This window comes from Aythya ferina (genome assembly GCF_964211825.1).
Source record: "Aythya ferina genome assembly, chromosome: Z".
In the NCBI taxonomy this organism is placed as follows: domain Eukaryota; kingdom Metazoa; phylum Chordata; class Aves; order Anseriformes; family Anatidae; genus Aythya; species Aythya ferina.
In genome coordinates, this window is record NC_140299.1 from 24,511,915 (window position 1) to 24,532,384 (window position 20,470).

The 20,470-nt window shown below is 41.4% G+C and overlaps 1 protein-coding gene across 1 annotated transcript; it reads right to left on the bottom strand.

Annotated features, from left to right (window-relative positions):
* Positions 1–712: 712 nt before the first annotated feature.
* Positions 713–20,355, bottom strand: LOC311427734 (betaine--homocysteine S-methyltransferase 1). Its single transcript, XM_084505258.1, has 8 exons — positions 20,213–20,355; positions 16,604–16,736; positions 12,713–12,831; positions 9,352–9,543; positions 8,604–8,751; positions 7,629–7,811; positions 1,566–1,794; positions 713–1,071 (listed from the first exon to the last, which is right to left on the bottom strand). Exons 1-8 carry the CDS (start codon positions 20,249–20,251, stop codon positions 897–899), a joined length of 1,218 nt encoding a protein of 405 aa, XP_084361384.1. The 5' UTR covers positions 20,252–20,355; the 3' UTR covers positions 713–896.
* Between the last annotated feature and the right edge of the window lie 115 nt (positions 20,356–20,470).

A 20,470-nucleotide genomic window follows, 5' to 3' on the forward strand; every position in this document is an offset into this window, starting at 1 on the left:
TATTAATTTTCTATAGAATACTTGATTTTTAATAAAACTGAGTGTTTCAAATGAGATATCCAGAAATCATCTGGAGTATTTGACAATGACAGTTGTTTACTTGGGTTATGTTACTCTGAGTTCATATGATTTCGAGTGTGAAGATAATACAGTACTATTCCATCATATTATTTTTAATTTATTCATTTTTTAATATATAATTTCAGAATAATCTCTTAAGCCTTACAGTCTCCAAAGGAATAAAGTTTTGTAAACATGATAACTTAGGACAAAAACAATGAATTATTTACTTGCCATTTTTGCATCCTAAGTTTTCTCTGAACCTTTCTCCTGCACGTAAGAAATTCCTGCAAGATCTCATTCTTATCTTTTGATTCAATTGAAAGATATATTTTCCAATATACTTTTATTCTCTTTAAGTAAAGAAAGTGACTACAGATAACTCTGTCTGAAGCACTGGCAGCTTGTGCATGCCTGAAGTGGCCCTCAGCAAATGCTGAGGTCTGAGAAAGCTCCTACATAATTCCAAACAGAAAAGAGTCTCAAGAATGGAAATCCACTGATACAGTATTTAGAAGTGACTTTCTCCTTTATGCACAGGCCAGTTGAGCCTATTATTACTTTCCACATATTTCTATGTCTACCCAGTAAGTGGCACCTAGCTAAAAGAAGCCCAATTGTTATAAGAATCCATAAGAATCTCCTTCTAAACTGTTTGACCAAAGAAAGCCTTTATTATCAAAGCTTCACATATTTAGTCTATAATCACATTCTCTATTCATTTTGTCTTTTTCATTACATGTTAACTGACAAATTAAAAGGGTATTCATCTTCACAGATTTTCTCTTGAAGCATGAGATGTTCTAACATCCTAACATTCAGAAAACTGCAGTGGATTAGAACTTCTGTTTCTGGAAGAGCTCCTTCAACTGCTGTTCAGTTGTTGCTTCTTTCTGCTGCATCAGCTCCTTGGCTCCTTTGGTCACTCCCCAGCCATCTGGCTTTGACATTGAAGGACAATATGGCCTGCCCGAGGCAGGCTTCAAATTCTCCCAGTATTCTTTTCTTGCCCTAAATAAATAAAACAATAAAATATTTGTTCCAGCACCTCACAATACTAACGGAACTGTGGCTTAAATCATTATTACTAAGGGTCATCTGTCTTGCACAGACTGACTTTGTGTTCAGATGCAGAAAGTTGAATTAAAGCATGCAAAGAAATGCTACACGTCTAAAAAGTATCTTTTCACCCTCCAAAGGAACACCGTAAGCCACTCACCGTTAGGAGCTGTTCTACCATAGTCTGTCAGGCTTCCATCTTAACTTTCATGAATTACTTTCACATTAATGATGACCAATTCTTCATTTTAAAGTGTGTGTGTGATAACTTTGGAGTATGTCCTACTGCCCCTGCACCCCTTTCATTATTCCCAGATCAGATTTAATTCCTCCAAATTATTAACATAAATAAAACCTCCATATCAGTTAATCCAGTCTGCTGCATGGACAAATATAAGCCTAAGCAAGGGCTGTGTTGGTGTGCTTTCCAGTTCACATATACATACCTTGCTCTGACCCAGGGTTTGGTATGCATGCTCAGGCTATTGCCCCAGCTGCCATGTTTCTCAGAAGCTTCTGGCAAAAATCCCCTTTCGGGAGCCAGTTCCTCAGCTATTGCTCGGATGTGGTATGGCTCAAATCCACAGCAGCCTCCAATGTAACGAATGCCTAAGTCATAGGCCTTTCTTGCATATTTTTGAACATCCCATCTGCTGACAATTCTTGGCTCCAGAGCTGCAAAGACATTCATAGCTTAGGTATCCAGCACACTCCATTTCCGTAGTTTTTCAGTAAGGAATCACATTGTTGAAACACTTGCACACTGTTTGCAAAAGTGGCTGTAGATGTTTGAACTGTCTGAGCTAAAACTAATGATGCAAATTTTTTGAAGTCTAGCTTTTAGGTTCTGTTAAGCATTACTGAGCTATATTTGTTCTAAGCTTTTTTGCTTTTGCAAAACAGCACCTCATGTCCTCTGAGACTGACCAAGCCAGGCAGCTGACAGAGGTTGCAAAATCATCAGCTCTTGTACTCATGGGGGACTTCAACTTCCCTGACATATCCTGGAAGCACAGCCCTGAGAAAGCAGTCTAGGAGGTTTCTGGAGAGCGTGGAAGATAGCTTCCTGATGCAGCTGGTTAGTGAGCCTACCAGGGGAGGTGCCCCGCTAGACCTTCTCTTCACAAACAGAGAAGGACTGGTGGAGGACGTGATCGTCGGGAGCTGTCTCGGGCAGAGTGACCACGCAATGGTGGAGTTCACTATTCTTGGCGAGGCCAGGAAGGGGACCAGTAAAACCGCTGTATTGGACTTTCGGAGGGCTGACTTTGAGCTGCTCAGGACACTAGTTGGTGGAGTCCCTTGGGAGGCGGTTCTGAAGGGCAGAGGGGTCCAGGAAGGCTGGGCGCTCTTCAAGAGGGAAGTCTTAATGGCGCAGGAACGGTCTGTCCCCACGTGCCCAAAGACGAGCTGGCGGGGAAGAAGACCGGCCTGGCTCAACAGAGAATTGTGGCTTGATCTTAGGAGGAAAAAGAGGGTTTATAAGCTTTGGAAAAGTGGGCAGGCCACTAAGGAGGACTTTAAAGAAGTAGCGAGGCTGTGCAGGGACAAAATTAGGAAGGCCAAAGCTCATCTGGAGCTCAATCTGGCTACTGCCGTTAAAGATAACAAAAAACGTTTCTATAAATACATCAACACAAAAAGGAGGACTAAGGAGAATCTCCATCCTTTACTGGATGCGGGGGGAAACTTAGTTACAAGAGATGAGGAAAAGGCGGAGGTGCTCAATGCCTTCTTTGCCTCAGTCTTTAGCGGCAATACCGGATGTTCTCTGGATACTCAGTACCCTGAGCTGGTGGAAGGGGATGGGGAGCAGGATGTGGCCCTCATTATCCATGAAGAACTGGTTGGTGACCTGCTACGGCACTTAGATGTGCACAAGTCGATGGGGCCGGATGGGATCCACCCAAGGGTACTGAGGGAACTGGCAGAGGAGCTGGCCAAGCCACTATCCATCATTTATCAGCAGTCCTGGCTATCGGGGGAGGTCCCAATCGACTGGCGGCTAGCAAACGTGACACCCATCTACAAGAAGGGCCGGAGGGCAGACCCGGGAAACTACAGGCCTGTCAGTTTGACCTCAGTGCCAGGGAAGCTCATGGAGCAGATCCTCCTGAGAGTCATCACGCAGCACTTGCAGGGGAAGCAGGCGATCAGGCCCAGTCAGCATGGCTTTATGAAAGGCAGGTCATGCCTGACGAACCTGATCTCCTTCTATGACAGAGTGACGCGCTGGGTGGATGAGGGAAAGGCTGTGGATGTGGTCTACCTTGACTTCAGCAAGGCTTTTGACACCGTCTCCCACAGCATTCTCCTCAAGAAACTGGCTGCTCTTGGCTTGGACTGGCGCACGCTTCGTTGGGTTAGAAACTGGCTGGATAGCCGGGCCCAAAGAGTCGTGGTGAATGGAGCCAAGTCCAGTTGGAGGCCAGTCACTAGTGGCGTCCCCCAGGGCTCGGTGCTGGGACCGGTCCTCTTTAATATCTTCATCGATGATCTGGACGAGGGCATCGAGTGCACCCTCAGTAAGTTCGCAGATGACACCAAGTTAGGTGCGTGTGTTGATCTGCTTGAGGGTAGGAAAGCTCTGCAGGAGGATCTGGATAGGCTGCACCGATGGGCTGAGGTCAACTGCATGAAGTTCAACAAGGCCAAGTGCCGGGTCCTGCACCTGGGGTGCAATAACCCCAAGCAGAGCTACAGGCTGGGAGAGGAATGGTTGGAGAGCTGCCAGGCAGAGAAGGACCTGGGAGTGATGGTGGATAGTCGGCTGAATATGAGCCAGCAGTGTGCTCAGGTGGCCAAGAAGGCCAACGGCATCCTGGCTTGTATCAGGAACGGTGTGACCAGCAGGGCTAGGGAGGTGATCGTCCCCCTGTACTCAGCTCTGGTGAGGCCGCACCTCGAGTACTGTGTTCAGTTTTGGGCCCCTTGCTACAAGACGGACATCGAGGTGCTTGAGCGGGTCCAGAGAAGGGCGACGAAGCTGGTGAGGGGCCTGGAGAACAAGTCCTACGAGGAGCGGCTGAGGGAGCTGGGCTTGTTCAGCCTGGAGAAGAGGAGGCTCAGGGGCGACCTTATCGCTCTTTATAGGTACCTCAAGGGAGGCTGTAGCGAGGTGGGGGTTGGCCTGTTCTCCCACGTGCCTGGTGACAGGACGAGGGGGAATGGGCTTAAGTTGAGCCAGGGGAGTTTTAGGTTAGATGTTAGGAAGAACTTCTTCACTGAAAGGGTTGTGAGGCACTGGAACCGGCTGCCCAGGGAAGTGGTGGAGTCACCATCCCTGGAGGTCTTTAAAAGACGTTTAGATGTAGAGCTTAGGGATATGGTTTAGTGGGGACTGTTAGCGTTAGGTTGGAGGTTGGACTCGATGACCTTGAGGTCTCTTCCAACCTAGACAATTCTGTGATTCTGTGTGATTCTGTGAAGCCCTGGGCCTTGTGCTTGCCATTCTGCTAGAGTTCTGAACGGGAGTATTGGAGCACTTTCAGTGTTACATTTTCAGTGACCTATCAGTAGGTGGGAAATCTGATTACTGCACTCTAATCTGTGAGAGGAGAGGGTATTGGACTACCTGCAACAATAAGCTTGCTTGTTATTTCCTCAGGAGTGCTTACTAGAATTTTTTATTTTTTTTTTTTTTCCCCCATGATCAGCTAGTGGCAGCCAGTTTTTTCTTAGCCCATCCCTTAATTAATTATACTCCCATCCATAAGCAGTTTGCTGCCACATGCCACTTCCTTCCTCATGGAAAATTCTATGTGTAGATGACATGTTTCTTTTGAGCCCCTCTCACAGTGGTAAGCAGAGTGGAGGGACAACAGAGCTGAGAGGAAAGACTTGTGGAAGGAAAGCAGCAAACAGAGCATGAAGAGAACAAAGAAAAGCACACCGTAGTGGGAAGGAAGTACAACAAGTAGCAGAACGGAAAAGAAAAGACCAAGGACTGGAAAAGAAACTTGGAGGAATAAAAATACAGGAGGTAAATCCTCCTGCTTCTTTACGCACACCTGCAGGAAATTAACCAGCAAGGTTATGAGGGGAGAACAGTGTGATGTCAGGCCACAGAACACACCCCTAGGCAAACAAGCTGTGGTGAGGAAGCTCTGGCATCTCTGCACAGAGGTACGATTCTTCTGCCTACACTCTGTTCCAAAACTGCCTTAACATGCAAGAAGCTGACAAAAAGCAGAACTGATTAAAGTCCGATGAGTAGTTAAATAGGGGTCAGAAAATAAAAAACAGAAGGAAAAAAGAAGTGTTCTTAAACAAAAAGTTAGTCTCACATGGAAGGGCTGGACAGAGGAAATTAAGATAGTCTAATAGTGAGGAAAAAAAAGAAAAGCAAATGAAAGTATCTTAGAAAGCTTTTCACATACATGTAACTTTGTGTTCAGTCCTGTCGATGTTTTCCTTTTCTCTTATATATCATTAAAATGAAAATGCAAAATTGATACAAAGTGATGAATGTTAAGAATGCATCATCTTTTACTCAGCTGATACATGTATAAGCAACTAAACTCCAGGGGAATAGCATAGAATATTTCCCTGTTTTCTCCATCACCCACACAGTCACAATCAGTCCTTTATGCATCATAGGCATAAGGACAGCAAGAGCTTAACCTCTCTAAAGAAACATGGATAGATTCCTCTGTACAAACTGACTACTCATGTGGTGGAATATGATGATTAAAAGCAAACAATATTCAATGAAAAGAAGATTCTACATAGATAGTGTTTTGTTGTTGTACTTTTTACCCTCCCAAAAATTATTTAACATTTTATTTTCCACTCCTGTCATTTTATAGCATTTATTTTCTTGGCTTTACTCAGAGTTATATATCCCTAGCTTAACAATTTGGTTATTTATGATAAAAAGAGATTGAAGTTTTCATAAACTTTGGATGAGAAGATTGTAATCAGTTCCTAGATTTAGCCTCTCCATGCATCTACTCATGAGACAACTGACCAGCACATTGCTTTCTAAAACACTGTCATTCCTTAACATTTGAGGCCAATTACAGTTAAAAGGAAGACACAGAAAGTGGAAAAAACTGCTAATGATAAATAAATACTACTGGCAGCTGATGCTGGAGTTTGCCAATACAACATAGACAATTCTTTTCTAGAAACTGAGGTCTTGGTCTTTACAGAGGGTATGTGCACTTAAAACATCTAAATGCGTCTTCTGCAGTCTTTCACAAACTAACTAACTAACTAACTAAATTTAACTAGGTTAGTTTAACAATCATTTATCAAAGTGCATCAATTGATCTGGGTATTGAAAATATTCACAGAAACAGGCTTCTCCAACTGAGTCATGAAATTTCTAAAAGATGAGATCTCATACAGACTGCTTATACAGACAAGCCAAGAACCATAACAAACCAAATAGCGAAGTCTTCAATTCACTTGATTACTTACTGCATCTGCTCTATCTTTTTTGCTTGCAATCAGAGGAGTTATATGAAAGAATGAATAGCACAAATGAGGTCCTGACACTTTGAAATATTCCAGAATACTTTCAGAATTTAGACACACTATTATCACCTAATCAAAGCCTTAGGCTTCATTCTTTCCTGTATTTAAAGAAAGGAAGTAAAAAAAAAAAGAGAGAGAGACCGAGAGACCTTCCTAAAAATCACATCTCTCTCAGTTTTTGCTACAAATCCAAGTTTCAATTGTTTCAATACCTTATGTTATAGGCTGATCTTGAAAAGAAGAGTGCATAGTACTTGAAAAGAAAGGTATTTTTCTAATCAAAATAAAACTGTTTTGGCTGATTTTGTCCTCTCATCTTAGGAAGATGTGATCTTTTACATCCCAGGTGCAAATAAGCTCTAAATACAAAAGTGGATGAGCCTTTCAGTCTCTGTAAAATTTCTCCTTAGCGTAAGAGTGGTGAATCCATCTCCAAACTGCTAACCCATTTGTTAGCTACATCTAGGAACATACTGCTTCTGGTTTCTCTCTACTCTCACATTAGATAGTTTGCAAGACTGAGTTGCAGTAATTATGCACCTGTACTAATGATCCATTTCCATGTATGTGCTGGACATTAAATTCCTATAAAGATAAACATTACAGGGCTTGTGGGATAGATGTCACAAACCAGAACACAGGGGAGCTCCCGTTCAAAGGTATTTGAAATCTGGAGTTTGTCCATTTCTTTGAGCTGTTTTACAGCTGTCCTGAACAATGCTCTATAGCATGAGTAAGAACTATACTTTTAATGGAGTTTAGGTCATGGCATTTTAACAATTTTCATTATAATTTTACTGTCATTCACATACTATGATACTATTGAAATACTTTCACTATGTGGATGAACTTTCACCTAACAGTACACTGCAATGCCTCTAAGCACAGTGCTAGACAAGGTAATAGGGACTAATACTATTGTGCAGAAGGATAAACTGCAGTTTCAATTTTTCTAAAAAAAAAAAAAAAAAAAAAAAAAAAAGGAGAAAAAAGAAACAGCCAATAATAAAGAGATACTCTTGTCTTACCAAATGGAAATTCAGGAAGATCAATAAATCCCTGCTTCCCACAATCAGGTGTATGGAAAGCAAGTGGTTGAGACATCAGGTGAGCTTTCAGTTTAGCAGCCTGCAAGCCCTCTTTCATCAGTTTCACAGTTTGCAGACAAGTTTCTGCATCGAAATGGCAGTTGACTCCCACAATAGAAGCACCTGTGAGGAAAAAAATAATTGTTCAAGTCACATCTCCCTGGAAAAGAGCCACAGCACTCCATGCTTAGAGCCAGCCTCTGCTCTCCTGATCAGAGCATTTACATCTCAGGAATTGCACTCCTCTTTACCTTCCAGAGGAAACACTACAGTGAGTAACATCCACAGGCACAAATGCAATTAACTAGCTGGTTCGTAACACAATTTCTGCCTTTGCTTGTGAATGCTAACTCCAATGATAAGAGTAGCTCAGGAGAGATACAGTAAAACTCCTGTACCAACCGTCATGCCATTGATTCATGCCTTCTGTCCTTCCCCTTGTCCTCCAGAAAACACATCCTTTGATAGGCAAAAGGACATGTTTTTTCAACCCCATTCTCATCTTGGATTTGAACTTTTTGAGACATTTCTTAAAACATGAGTGGAGAATCATAGGCTACTTTGGATTCTGCTTATGTTTCTTAATTATGAGCACAGAACTTGGGGCTGATTCTGTGTCCAAAGTGGAATAGGTATAGCATTTTGCTCTATGCAATATCAGCTACTTGTGCCTTCTACTCCCTATACCACCCTTGATAATAAAGATTTAATAGCTGCATTTATATATATATATATATATATATTTTTTTTTTGTCTATTTTTTTGTAAAGACTCCTCTAGCAAAGTAAACACAGATACTTTTTATATCTGCAGATGTAATCAGGAAGCTAATTACATGGTATATCAAGTAAATGAGTGCCTAAGAAATTCGTTTTATTCCATTATTTTAAAGGGCCAGTTAAAACAGGTTCTTACCAGCCTTTACCAGTTGGACAGCACACTGTCCTGGGGGCACGCCATGCATGTCCCCTTCTGGACCAATGCACATTGTAGCTGCGACTGGCTTGCCAGATTCTTTCAGGACTTCAACTGCCCAGACAGCTTCTTCAACATGCTCAAAATACTGAAAGAAATTTGAACTCAGCTAGTTTTGTGTCTTGGAGATGAAGCATAAGCATGTTAATCCAGACCCAAAATTCATTAGCAATACAATGACTTACACTAAGAATTTTATTGAGTTCAGTGATCAGTGATCACACAGCTTAAAAAAAAAAAAAAAAAAAGGATTTTAAAGAGTTAGTTAGAGAAACTAAAAAAATAAAGGCACTCTTGCTCTGAAGTAGGAATGTCCACATAGAGAGTTAATCAAGGACTCACCCCCAAAATTCATGTACATTAGCCACCACAGTTTGGTTGTTCAGAGTACAGGAGGAAACTGGATCTATTTAAGATCACATTCACCTATTTATTTTGTGCCAGTATAGAATTTGACTTGACTGAGATAGAAATTTAGGATTCAATGTCCTATTCTTGAACACTTGCAGATTTTTCTAGGCATTTACAAAGAATTCTGATACTACTAGAATAAAAGAATAGCACAAAATTTTAAAGGAGGAAGCAGTATATACTTTATTCCCTAAAGTAGACTACACAGATGAAAGTTAACACACTGTACCAGTTGAAGGCATACACTTTTTTTTTTTTTTCCTGTTTAAGAGTTTACCTCTGCAATTAAGAAGTCCACATTCTTCTTCATGAAGACTTCTAGTTGCTTTCGAAAAACTGCTTTAACCTCTGCTTTATCCTTGCAGCTTAAATATGATGGTGTTTGACTGACTCCTCCAGCCACTAAAGCATCACCTTCAGTAGCCACTTCTTTTGCAATGTCACAAGCAGCTTCATTCACTTTCTGGCACTGTATGAATACAGATTACATCAGTTTTACCTGGTCAGAGATATGCATGGAGCACAGAAGGGGACAAAAGAATCAAAGCCCATATTGACCTCACATTCACTTAGAATTTAAATGTATATATTTTTTAATTGATCAGGAAGATCTTCTCCCAAAAATTCCAGCCAGTGAAGCAGAACCCCCCTCTTTGGAATCATTCCCACATCAGTATCTTCTAGGCTGTGCACAGCATCTCAATATTTGTAATGACCAGTGGTTTTAGCCCCTTAGAATATGAAGAATTCTGATTCATTCTACTCAGAATTACTTATATCCTCTGTACAGAAACAGGCTCCAATCTTGTTATTAGATAGAAAGAAGTACAAAAAATAGGCTTTCATATTGTATAACAGATGTGCTTATTTTTGTTAAACAAGCAGCCCAGATAGCTGAGAGCTGATGTCAAATATGATGCTTTGAGAATAATGCTATTTATTGCATACTGATATGTACAACAGTACTAGGGTAAAAGCAATCTCTTTATTTTAAGCCACAGTTGTTTCCCTAGTGTACAGATTGTTCTAATTTCTGGCCTGGTATATATTCACATAAAAAAAAATATATTCCTTTCTCTCTGCCTCCTGGAGAATCTTCTCTGTTCTCCAGAGGCTGAAACAAACAATATGACCAAAGGAAAGGCCCAGAGAAAATTCCCAATGCCAAATTTCCTAGTCTCAACGGAAATAGCTAGAAATGTTGATGCCAAAATTGGAGCTGTGCTCTGCATCTAGTGAAGGCACCCAGCATCCTACAGCTCCTCGGTGCACAGCATTAGAAAACGCCAACATTGTACGTTGCTGCTGTGCCAGATTACCTTTACGCCTGAAGAGGGCGGTATTGGCCACAGAGCCTTCCCTGGCTTTGTTAGTTGTTACTTTACTGAAGAAATGGTCTTAAAATACAGCAGCACGTTTTTAACAGCAGCACGAAGGAATTACTGCCACTCCAGACAGTAAGTCAGCTTCACCAGGGGCCCAGCTCAGATGTCCCTGTGCTAACACAGGTAGCATGGGCAATACACAAGACAGTACGCATGCCTGCAGGGCTGTGACCTCACTTGCATTAGGGAGACATGGTGGGAAGGCTGCGGTGACAGGAGAGTTGTAATGAACAGATGCAGGCTCTTTAGGAAGGGCAGACAGGGGCGAGGAGGAGTGGGCATTGCCCTCTATGTCAGTGAGAGGCTGGAGTGTGTGGAGCTCTGCCTGGGGATGGGTGAGGAGCTGACAGCTTGTGGGTCAGCATTACAGGGAGGACAGGGACAGGGGTTGTTGTAGTGGGGGTCTGCTGCAGGCCACCTGACCAGGAAGACCAAGCAGATGAGGCCCTCTATAGACAGGTAGCAGCAGCCTCACATTCACAAGCCCTGGTTCTCATGGGGGACTTCAAACACCCTGATAACCCGTGGAGGGACAGCACAGCAGGGCACACGCAATCCAGGATTCTGATGTGATTTCACTAAGGGCAGATGGTGCCTGACAAGTCTGGTGGCCTTCTATGGCAGGGTTACAGCATTGATGGATAGGGGAAGAGCAACTGACATCATCTACCTGGACTTGTGAAAAGCATTTGACACTGTCTCCCATGATATCCTAGTCTCTAAATTGGAGATGCATGGATTTGATGGAAGGACCACTCGGTTGGTAAGGAATGGGCTGGATGGTGGCACTCTAAGAGCTGCAGTCAACATCTCAATGTCCAGGTGGAGATCAGCAATGAGTGGTGTTCTTTAGGAGCCAGTACTGGGACCTGTGCTGTTTAACATCTTTGTCAGTGACAAGTGCACCTTCAGCAAGTTTGCCGATGACACCAAGCTGTGTGGTGCAGTGGACACACTGTAGGGAAGGGATGCCATCCAGAGGGACCTGGGCAGATCTCAGAGGCGGGCCTGTGCGAACCTCATGGGGTTCAAAAAGGCCAAGTGCAAGCCCATGCATCTGGGCTGAGGCAATCCCAAGCACCACACAGGCTGGGCAAAGAATGAATTGAGAGCAGCCCTGAGGAGAAGGACCTGGGGCTGTTGGTTGATGAGAAGCTGGACATGAGCTGGCAATGTGCGCTTGCAGCCCAGAAAGCCAGCTGCGTCCTGGGCTGCACCAAAAGCAGCGTGGCCAGCAGGGTGAGTGAGGTGATTGGCCCTCTGCTCTGCTCTTGTGAGACCTCACCTGGAGCCCTGTGTTCAGATCTGGGGCCCCCAGCACAAGATAGACATAAACTTAGTACAATGAGTCCAGAGGACCGCCACAAAGATGATCAGAGGGTTGGAGCACCTCTGCTGTTAAGACAGGCTGAGAGAATTGGGGCTGTTCAGCCTGGAGAAGAGAAGGCTCTAGGAAGACCATAGAGCAGGGTTCAAGTAGTTCAAGTACCTACAGGGGGCCTACAGAAAAGCTGGGGAGAGACTCTTTGTCAGGGAGTACAGGGATCAGACACACAGTAATGTGTTTAAACTAAAAGAGGGGAGATTTAGATTAGAGATAAAGAAGAAATTCTTCACTCAAAGGGTGACGAGGCACTTGCACAGGTTGCCCAGAGAAGCTGTGGATGCCCCATCCCTGGAGGTGCTCAAGGCCAGCTTGTATGGGGCTTTGGGCAGCCTGGTCTGCTGGGATGTGTCCCTGTCCATGGCAGGGGGTTGGAACTGGATGGGCTTTAATGTCCCTTCCAACCCAAACCATTCTGTGATTCTATGAACATTCCACTCTTACTAGCAAGTTGTTTTCTAGGATTCTTCACCATTTTTTTGCAGTTGATTTGTCTCTCTAGGTGTTAAAGTATTTTTTCCCCTAACTTATTGTTCTCCCTGTGCTCTTAGTTCTCCCCATACTCTTTGTAAGAAAACTCCAGTACACAAATCTCTTAAGCTGAAAAACATAAGACGTGGGCATCCTCCTTCCTCTCTTTATCCTTGTACCATTTTCTGTGTGTGTGTTTTTGTTTGTTTTTGCATTTAACCTTGTCTTTCTTACTGTTCCTACCTCTGAAATTGCATTATCTCATACTTTGGTCATCAAACATGATCAAAACCAATATGAAAAACTGAAAATATTCCATAATCTCTTTACTGAGCCTTTTGAAATGAATCCACTTATTTCACATTAGATCGAAATAGTTGTAGATGTATTTTACTCACAGTTATTTTCTCAGCTACATAATTGCCTCTGTTCTCTAGTTTGTCTTCACTGGCATAAAAGGTGAATGTCTGTAGAACATTGGATCCAGCCCTGAGGAATTCCCGGTGAAGCTGACGAACTGTAAAGAATTAAAGAGACAAAGAAGAGATGTTTGGAACAGTTATTAGTATAGTTATCCTCAAATCGAATGCTTGTTGAATTAATGTTACTATAAAACAAGTGATACAGTATTTACTAGAGGAGTCATTATGAGAGAGTAGAAGCAGTAGTCTGCAGAACTCCTTTTCTTCACACTCCTGGAACATTCGGTAGAAGACATTCTCCTCAGTTAGTCTCTGATAAGAATGGCTGAGGATTTCTATTTAGTTCATCAGTAGATTCAGTTTTGTCTGACACCTTGCGAGTCCTTCAGACCACCCAGTCTCACTTTACAGAACTGCATCATGGTTTGGGAGGGGGAAACAGACAACCGGCAAAATAAAGCATAGCAAGGAATACCAGACAAAAAGATCATCAAATCTCATCCACTTTGTACTTTCTAGTTTTCTTCTCCAAGCAAAACCTAGCCTCAGCTGAGACCAAAGCTCTCTGGTTAAAAGAACACATGATTAAGAGATGATTCATCGCTCCAAAAAAAATTGAATCAGAACACAGACTTAATTTGTCTCATAAGTTGTTACATGATTTTACTACAGAGCCAACAATTCTTTTGAAGGAAAGGCTGGCGTTACTTTTAATGGACAAGTTTCCTACATTACAACTTTGGGAGTAAGCTCTCTTATGTCAGTTCTGACTTCATCACAGTAAGCACTGCACCGCAACTGACACCACAAGAGCAGAACAGGAGTTGTCAATTGATTTTATATATAAAATATAAAATGGATATATATATCCACCCACAAAACAATTATAATTGCCAGAACACTACCAATCATGCAAAATAGAGTTAAAAAGATCAACAGCTTATAGCAAATGCAGGAGCAATTTATTCCTTAGATATTGCATACAGACATGAAAACACTTCAGTTTCTATGGCAGATGTTTGGAAGTTTTCCAGGAGTCTTTTATCATACCTCATTGCCTACAGACGATCTGTGTCATTAGGAAAACGTGTAAATATGCCATTATAAAATTATTGTCTTTAGCTACAACAAACAGACTTCTACACCAGAAAAGCTCAAACAGTAGCTGCTAGAGTCAATCTCCAAACACACAATTACACATTTACTTTCAGTGAAGGACAGTGTAACGTTCCTTGTTTTTCCCTGCTAGTAGAGCACTTCATTTTCAGTTGCAGCCTTGGCTAACCACACTGTGACTTAATATCATGCTTCTTTTCCCAGCAATCAAAAAGACCTATTCAGGAACACAGATCGTAGTATGGCTACAGTTCAAAAAACCCCTGGAATTTGCCTGAAATATCAGAATCAGATTTCAGTCTTACAACCTCTACTCAAAGTCAAAAATTTCCTAGTGCAGGGAGTATTGTTTTTCCTGAAGCATTAAAACACAAATAAAAGGTCTGTCTCTGTATATTTCTAGTGGTCTGTAGTTTGTTTTTTGATTCTCCCCCATAAAAAATACTGATGAAAACTAATCAAGAAGTAGGAAAAGGGGAGGGGAAATCTACATATACTTTCACATATGACGTTTCCATAATAATTCAGTTTAAATAAACTTTAAATAAAGTTGTTTCATTCCTAGAAAAAGGCTTGGGATTTGTGTGAATAAAGACAGTGACATAGGCAAGTAAATGAAACAACCTAACATATATAAATAAGAAACTTGATATCCCAGACTATCAGTTAGGTAGATCCACTTGGGAGTCTGCTGTTCACATTTGGATAGAAAGAATGCCCTTAAAAGTATGAGCTTGAACCTCATTCAATCTCAGGCAAACATTTGTTGCTAGAATACATTGTCATTATTATAAAGTCAACAAGAGTGTGCATGACACTATCAAAAAAAAAACAAAAAACACAAAAACAAACAAAAAACACAAAACCCCCAAGAAAACAAACAAACAAAAAAAATAAACAACAACTGTAATTTACTTCTTGTGTAACTTCTAGCATGTTTCTGAAGCTGTATTTTCTACCACCATTAGAGAAATGAGGATAATAGCCACATGTAAGGCCAAATAATTATTAATAATTTGATGCATTTTAGAAGTCAGGCATAGAACACTGAGTTTTCACTTCAATTCACCGTGAGTGACATTTAGCAAAAAAATTAATCCAGCAGAATATGGGGGCAATAAGTGTATATGCCCTGTGCACAGCTGTAGCTCTGATACTTGATCTGGCTCAGAACAAATATTTAGACCTCATTTCTGAAGTTGTCAGTCTTGCAGATCTTCTCCTCTCTTACAGTTTTTGATTCTTTTTTTTTTTTTTCCTTGCATGCCTTGCTGCATTTTAAGAACCTCTCTCCTTTTTCCTCTCTCCTTACAAAGAGAAGGCCTAGTAGTTGTATGGACCAGCTGGCCTATCCAGTTGCTCCTTGTGTTTTTCACACCTGCTTTCCAAGTAACATGACTCTTGAACATTCAGTAGCAAAAAGCAGTAATGGAGAGGAGGCAACACACTGCACTAAAAGAAATTGACACATTTCCAGTTAAGGGTATATTTATAAACAGCCTATAAAGGGTTTATTAAAATGTTATAAGTGTGTTACAGACATAGCCAATATGTTCTAAAAACAGTTAGAAGCAAATCAGTAGCAATTATTAGTTGGCTGGGCTCTAATCAGTGGCAACTAGTCAGCTATTTAAAGCAAATCTGTTTGCTCATCTAGCATACTGAATTCATTTAGATGTTTTCCTCATATAAAACATGTCAAAGAAAGCCAAATAACAAAATTTCACTGAAATCATGTCTCATCCCTTGAAGCACTGTCTGACAACAAGAACTCATTTCCAGCATAAAGCAGAATCTCAGCAAGACAAGCGATTGGTCAGACGACTGTCAAGGATAAGCCAGTTGACATGAGTTCAATAGATCCTTCCCAGATTGAATAGCTTTGTAATTTATGCCCTGTTTATCAGATGTGGTAGTTAGAACTAAAAGTGGTCCAGGAAAGGTAACCAGTATTGTTAGAAACCAACAATTCAGTTTTGTAAAGCAAAATTACAAAGTTGTTTCCATATAGAAACACTCACAAGTACAGGAAATGGAAACAAAGTACTCTTCTGAACACAACAAGCTTGCTTTGTTCCCCTACACTATAAAGAGTTATTCCTTTAAATAGTGTAGACACAGAAACTGATCCTGCTTTATTGGAATGGTTAGGTTCTTATGAGGTTTATCATTTCCTTTTTCATAGTGGATGCAGATACATTAAAGACTCCTTTCCCATTTTATTGCTTAGATGAAGCTACGGTTTTCCGTAAAGAATTAATAAACAAGCTATATTTGCTTGTGACGATATAAAAATCCTAGAACGGTCAGAAAACAGATACTTACCTGCCTAATTCTTTGTGACAAGATGTTGTGAATGATAAACTTGATATCAGCTCTAGGACAGACAGGACAAGGCCATGGAAGAGCAATCACTGAATGTTATTGAACACAAAGATACAATTTCTGTGTCAAGCAAGTCCCTGGGCTGCAAATTATTGAAGACAGAGAGCATTCTAGTGAGGTATCACTATGTTTGCACTACTCATTGGTCCCTAGCCAACTGCTTCTGGACAATATTATAGACAAATTATGGGGTAAAATGAGTTTCTGGTGTATGCATTCTTAGACTATTCTTAACAGTGTTTAATTCTACTTAATGTGGCATTGCCAAACCTCACTTCTTAAAACCTGCTACAAATTCCTATATAATTATTATTTATCCAGCCACTTAGCTTTCACTATAGGATTACCATTTCCCAGTAAACTGACCTGCTTCTGGGTGTTCTACTGTTGCTTCAGGAGTCCAAGGCCCAGCTTTTACATATCCCCTCTTTTCAAGGGCAAAGACAAATCCTCCATCTCCAATCACAACTTCTCCAGAATCTAAGCGCTCTAGAATACCCTGAAAAGCAGGAGGAAAGATTAATTATTACAGTGCTTCAGCTTCCATGAGTTCATTGTAATTTCCCATATTTACAAAGAAAATATAATTGTTTGTGGGCTACCAGAAAGGCCTTTACCATAGTAATAAAAAGTAATCCATTCACTTCTTGAAGTTCTCTTGAAAAAATGGTAGGTGGCCTGTTTTATAAGAACATCAGGCTTTAATATATGGATATGTAGTACTTAAGACTTCCCGTTAGTCAGATTTATTGTATTCTAGAGGCATAGTCCCCAGAGCTAGAGGTCAACGGTTCAGTTTCGTCTCTATGAATATAAACCACAGTCTGAAATTCTCCTTTAAAATATATGTGAAACTTAAAAATAAAACACAAGTATCAAGTCATTTGCTCTTTAGCTACAAATGCCATCTTGACAGAACCTCAGCACAAGTAGCTCATGACAGAAGACAACACAACAGGCATCATAAAACAGTAAGCATGTAACATTTTCCAAGCAAATAAGACACCTCAAAATGCCTCCATTTTCTGGCAGGCTGTTTTCAGTGCCTTGGGTTTGCTTACCTAAACTTAAAAAATGAAAGAAAATCCTGCTTGCTTTGCACAGCACAGAAATATTTTAAGATGTCAAACCTTACAACACCCTGTGATTAACCTTGTTTCTACCTCAAAAATAATCCTAATACAAGGCAAGTCTTTTTGATTTTGTAGAATGAAAAACATGAGAAAAATACAGATTGGTTGTACCTAATATATGTTATTTTTCATATTCCATTCACTGCTTCATTGGCTCATTCAAATTTTCCAAAAAGTCTTAAATGAAATCTGAAGGAGTAGGACAAAGAAAAGCCTTATGGGCATAGAGTTGAGTGTAGCTTGTGCACCGAGAGGATGTTTTTTTAAACAATTAGCCCCCAAACTTTAATATATTATATTTCTTGATAATTTCTCCTTCATTGATTCATTTATCTCAGCACACACACACACATATATATGGGAAAGACAAACATCTATAACTTCTCAGCATCACTGCCCTTTAGGAGGGATGAGGTACGCCTTTCTACCAAGGAGCACCATGCCACCTCTGCCAGAACTGGTGCCAAGCATTGATGTGTTTGCATACCCTGAGGCTACAAAGACTGACTGAGAGGGTCAGCATTTTTGACTCATGTTTTGGTGCTGACATGGCAACAAAGGGATGGGGCTGCTCTGCAGGCATATGAGCCTGGCCAAGTGTTGGCTTGCAGATTTTGCTTCGCATTCTATTGCATGTTTTGGACTTGCCAAAATAGTGACCTGATTAACTCTACAGCTTCAAGTACATGAGCTTTTATCTTCATTTCATCAGGACCCGGGCAAAACTCAACCTGCAATACTGAATCCACAAAAATCAGTAATTTTCAGTGAGTCTACCAGTCATTCCTCAACAGAGGGCAACTCTCTTGTACGTGTAAGTGTCGAGAGGCTTTGTAGAAATTGTGCTTCCAATTAACTAATTTGCAGTTGTAACAGAATGCCTCAAACTGAGCCAGAGAAAAGCAGCTGAGGGACCAACAACTGAGTCTTTCCTTCCTCTGCTTGCCAAGGAACAACAGACAAAGCCTGCTTCAGAAGTTTAGTATGCAGAGAACAGGAGTGTGGAGGAAAAAACCTTGAACATACAAGAAACTTCAGTCATTGCTTGTTAACTGAAGATTAAGTAATAGACAGATGTTGACATAATATATGGATATTATATTTCAATGCAGTGCAACTAATGGATTTTTTTTTTCTTTTAACAAGTCATTTCTAAGATTTAATGGCAGCTTTCCCTCACAGTTCTAGCTCTTTTAAAGTACACTGTAAATCACCTTCCTTTTTTTTTTTTTTTTAAACACAGAGAAGCAATGCAAGCCATGATATAACAGTACATGATATCTTAATATCTAATGTAATGCAATCTATTAAACATAGCATAAGAGCACCTAATAGCAGATAAAAGGTGACAAAACTATAAAGCATGAAGTACTTAATAAAAATGTGCATTTTTTTCAGTTCAAATTCTGCAAAAATATAATTCCTGTATTGAGACGGCTTATTATAGATCTGATATCATCTCTTCAAACCATTTTTACTTATCCATACTGGATAAAATATTATTGGCTCAACAGACATATAGCTAGCATAAGTTTGGCATCAACTCTGTTTTGTCCTAACAGAACTACAACTGTGTGCTCATGCTCAATGCAGACCAAAATTATATGATCAGGCAATCCATAATGCACAAATCTGATATTAAATAACATGAAAAAGTATCTGTAAAAAGTTAAACAAGGCTTTTGAGCCACCTTTTCACTGCTTCACTTCTGCTACCATGAATGAAATTGCACCACATAGTTCATACCTCTATCCGTGGAAAGAGTACAAGTGTATGAAGATATCCCCCTATCCAGCTTTAGGAATGTAACCAAACCATGCAAGTGGGAAGCCTTCTTTCTCTACCAATGTCCTATCTTTCCGTCAGTGGAGAGAAAAATGCACCTCAAAACTGCTATTCAGATCTTCAGTGAGTCCTTCAGCTATAGCTGATCTACATGAAAGGCCCAAAGCTGAGCCTTCTTCCCATGGCCTCTTCTCTGACTTGTATGTTACATATAAAAATGAACAAAAACAGTTATGTCCTATTGATGATAACACTGTCCTCCCGAGACGAAGGCAGAATATGTGATTCCACCCACACTCCCACTACTGGGTAGCAGAAGTGGTGAATGCCAGAGTCTGCTTTAGACAATACTCACAGTTTTGTCTTAACAGGCAGAATGGCTGATGCCTGGATAACTTTTTATATCAGCTTATTCTCAGCTAAATGAGAGTGCTAAGGGCATGCATATATTGGAGATTGCACTCATATTACAAACACTGCTGGTATTCAGTCATATAAATCAAGAGAAGAGCAATTTGGGGCTTTTAAATAGTGTTGTCAGGATGCTGGAGACAGAAACCCCATGCAATGAAGGCTTACGCTTACAACATTCACAATTTTAATATGTTGCAAGCACAGTTTAGTTTACGTATCAAACACTATATAGCAAAAAGCTTCTAAATTTTGGTGGCCAGGCATTCGGAGAAACCAAGATCCCAGGAGCTGCCACAGCATTAACTCCAACCCAATATATCCGTCCACTTTATAGTGGCATCCAAATGCTTTCAGGGGCCCGATGGTGAACAGCTACAGCTGCTATATAGATATACCATATGGATGTATAGGTATACCATATAGGTACACTGTGTAGGTGTACATATGCACACCATGCCCGTGAGGTAGGTTCTCACAGTACGCCCCTACCCGCAGTCACACCGAGCCCCTCCAGCAGGGTCTGGCAGCAGCGGGGGTTTTGCAGCAGGGGCTGCAAAATTAAAAATACTGAAGGAGGAAGCAGAGGAGGTGCAGGGGAGGGGAGCAGGGGTCCGGGGCTGCGCGGGGGGTGCGGGGAGTTACCCTCTTGCCCTGTTTCAAGCTCTTGGCGATCGGCAGCATCTTGCTCGCCCGGGGACGCCGGCTGCCCGAGTCTGTCCGACGGCTCGGCACGGAGCAGGGGATGCCCGCAGCGAGCCGCCTGCCCTCTTATAGCCCGGGCAGGAGGTGGGCAGCGCTGTGGGTGACACCCCCGTCCCGTCCCGTCCCTGCCCGGTCCCTGACCCCTCGGGGGACCCCCCCCTTCGTCCTCCGCCCCCAGTCCCGGCGGGGACAGCCGGC

Excerpts from the sequence above, each read along its gene's own strand:
- LOC311427734 (XM_084505258.1), bottom strand. The coding sequence starts at position 20,251 with ATGCTGCCGATCGCCAAGAGCTTGAAACAGGGCAAGAGG. Across the intron at positions 16,737-20,212 it reads GCTTGAAACAGGGCAAGAGG|GGTATTCTAGAGCGCTTAGA; the intron begins GTAACTCCCCGC and ends CCTGCTTTTCAG. Across the intron at positions 1,795-7,628 it reads TCTTCCTGAATTTCCATTTG|CTCTGGAGCCAAGAATTGTC; the intron begins GTAAGACAAGAG and ends ATGTCTTTGCAG.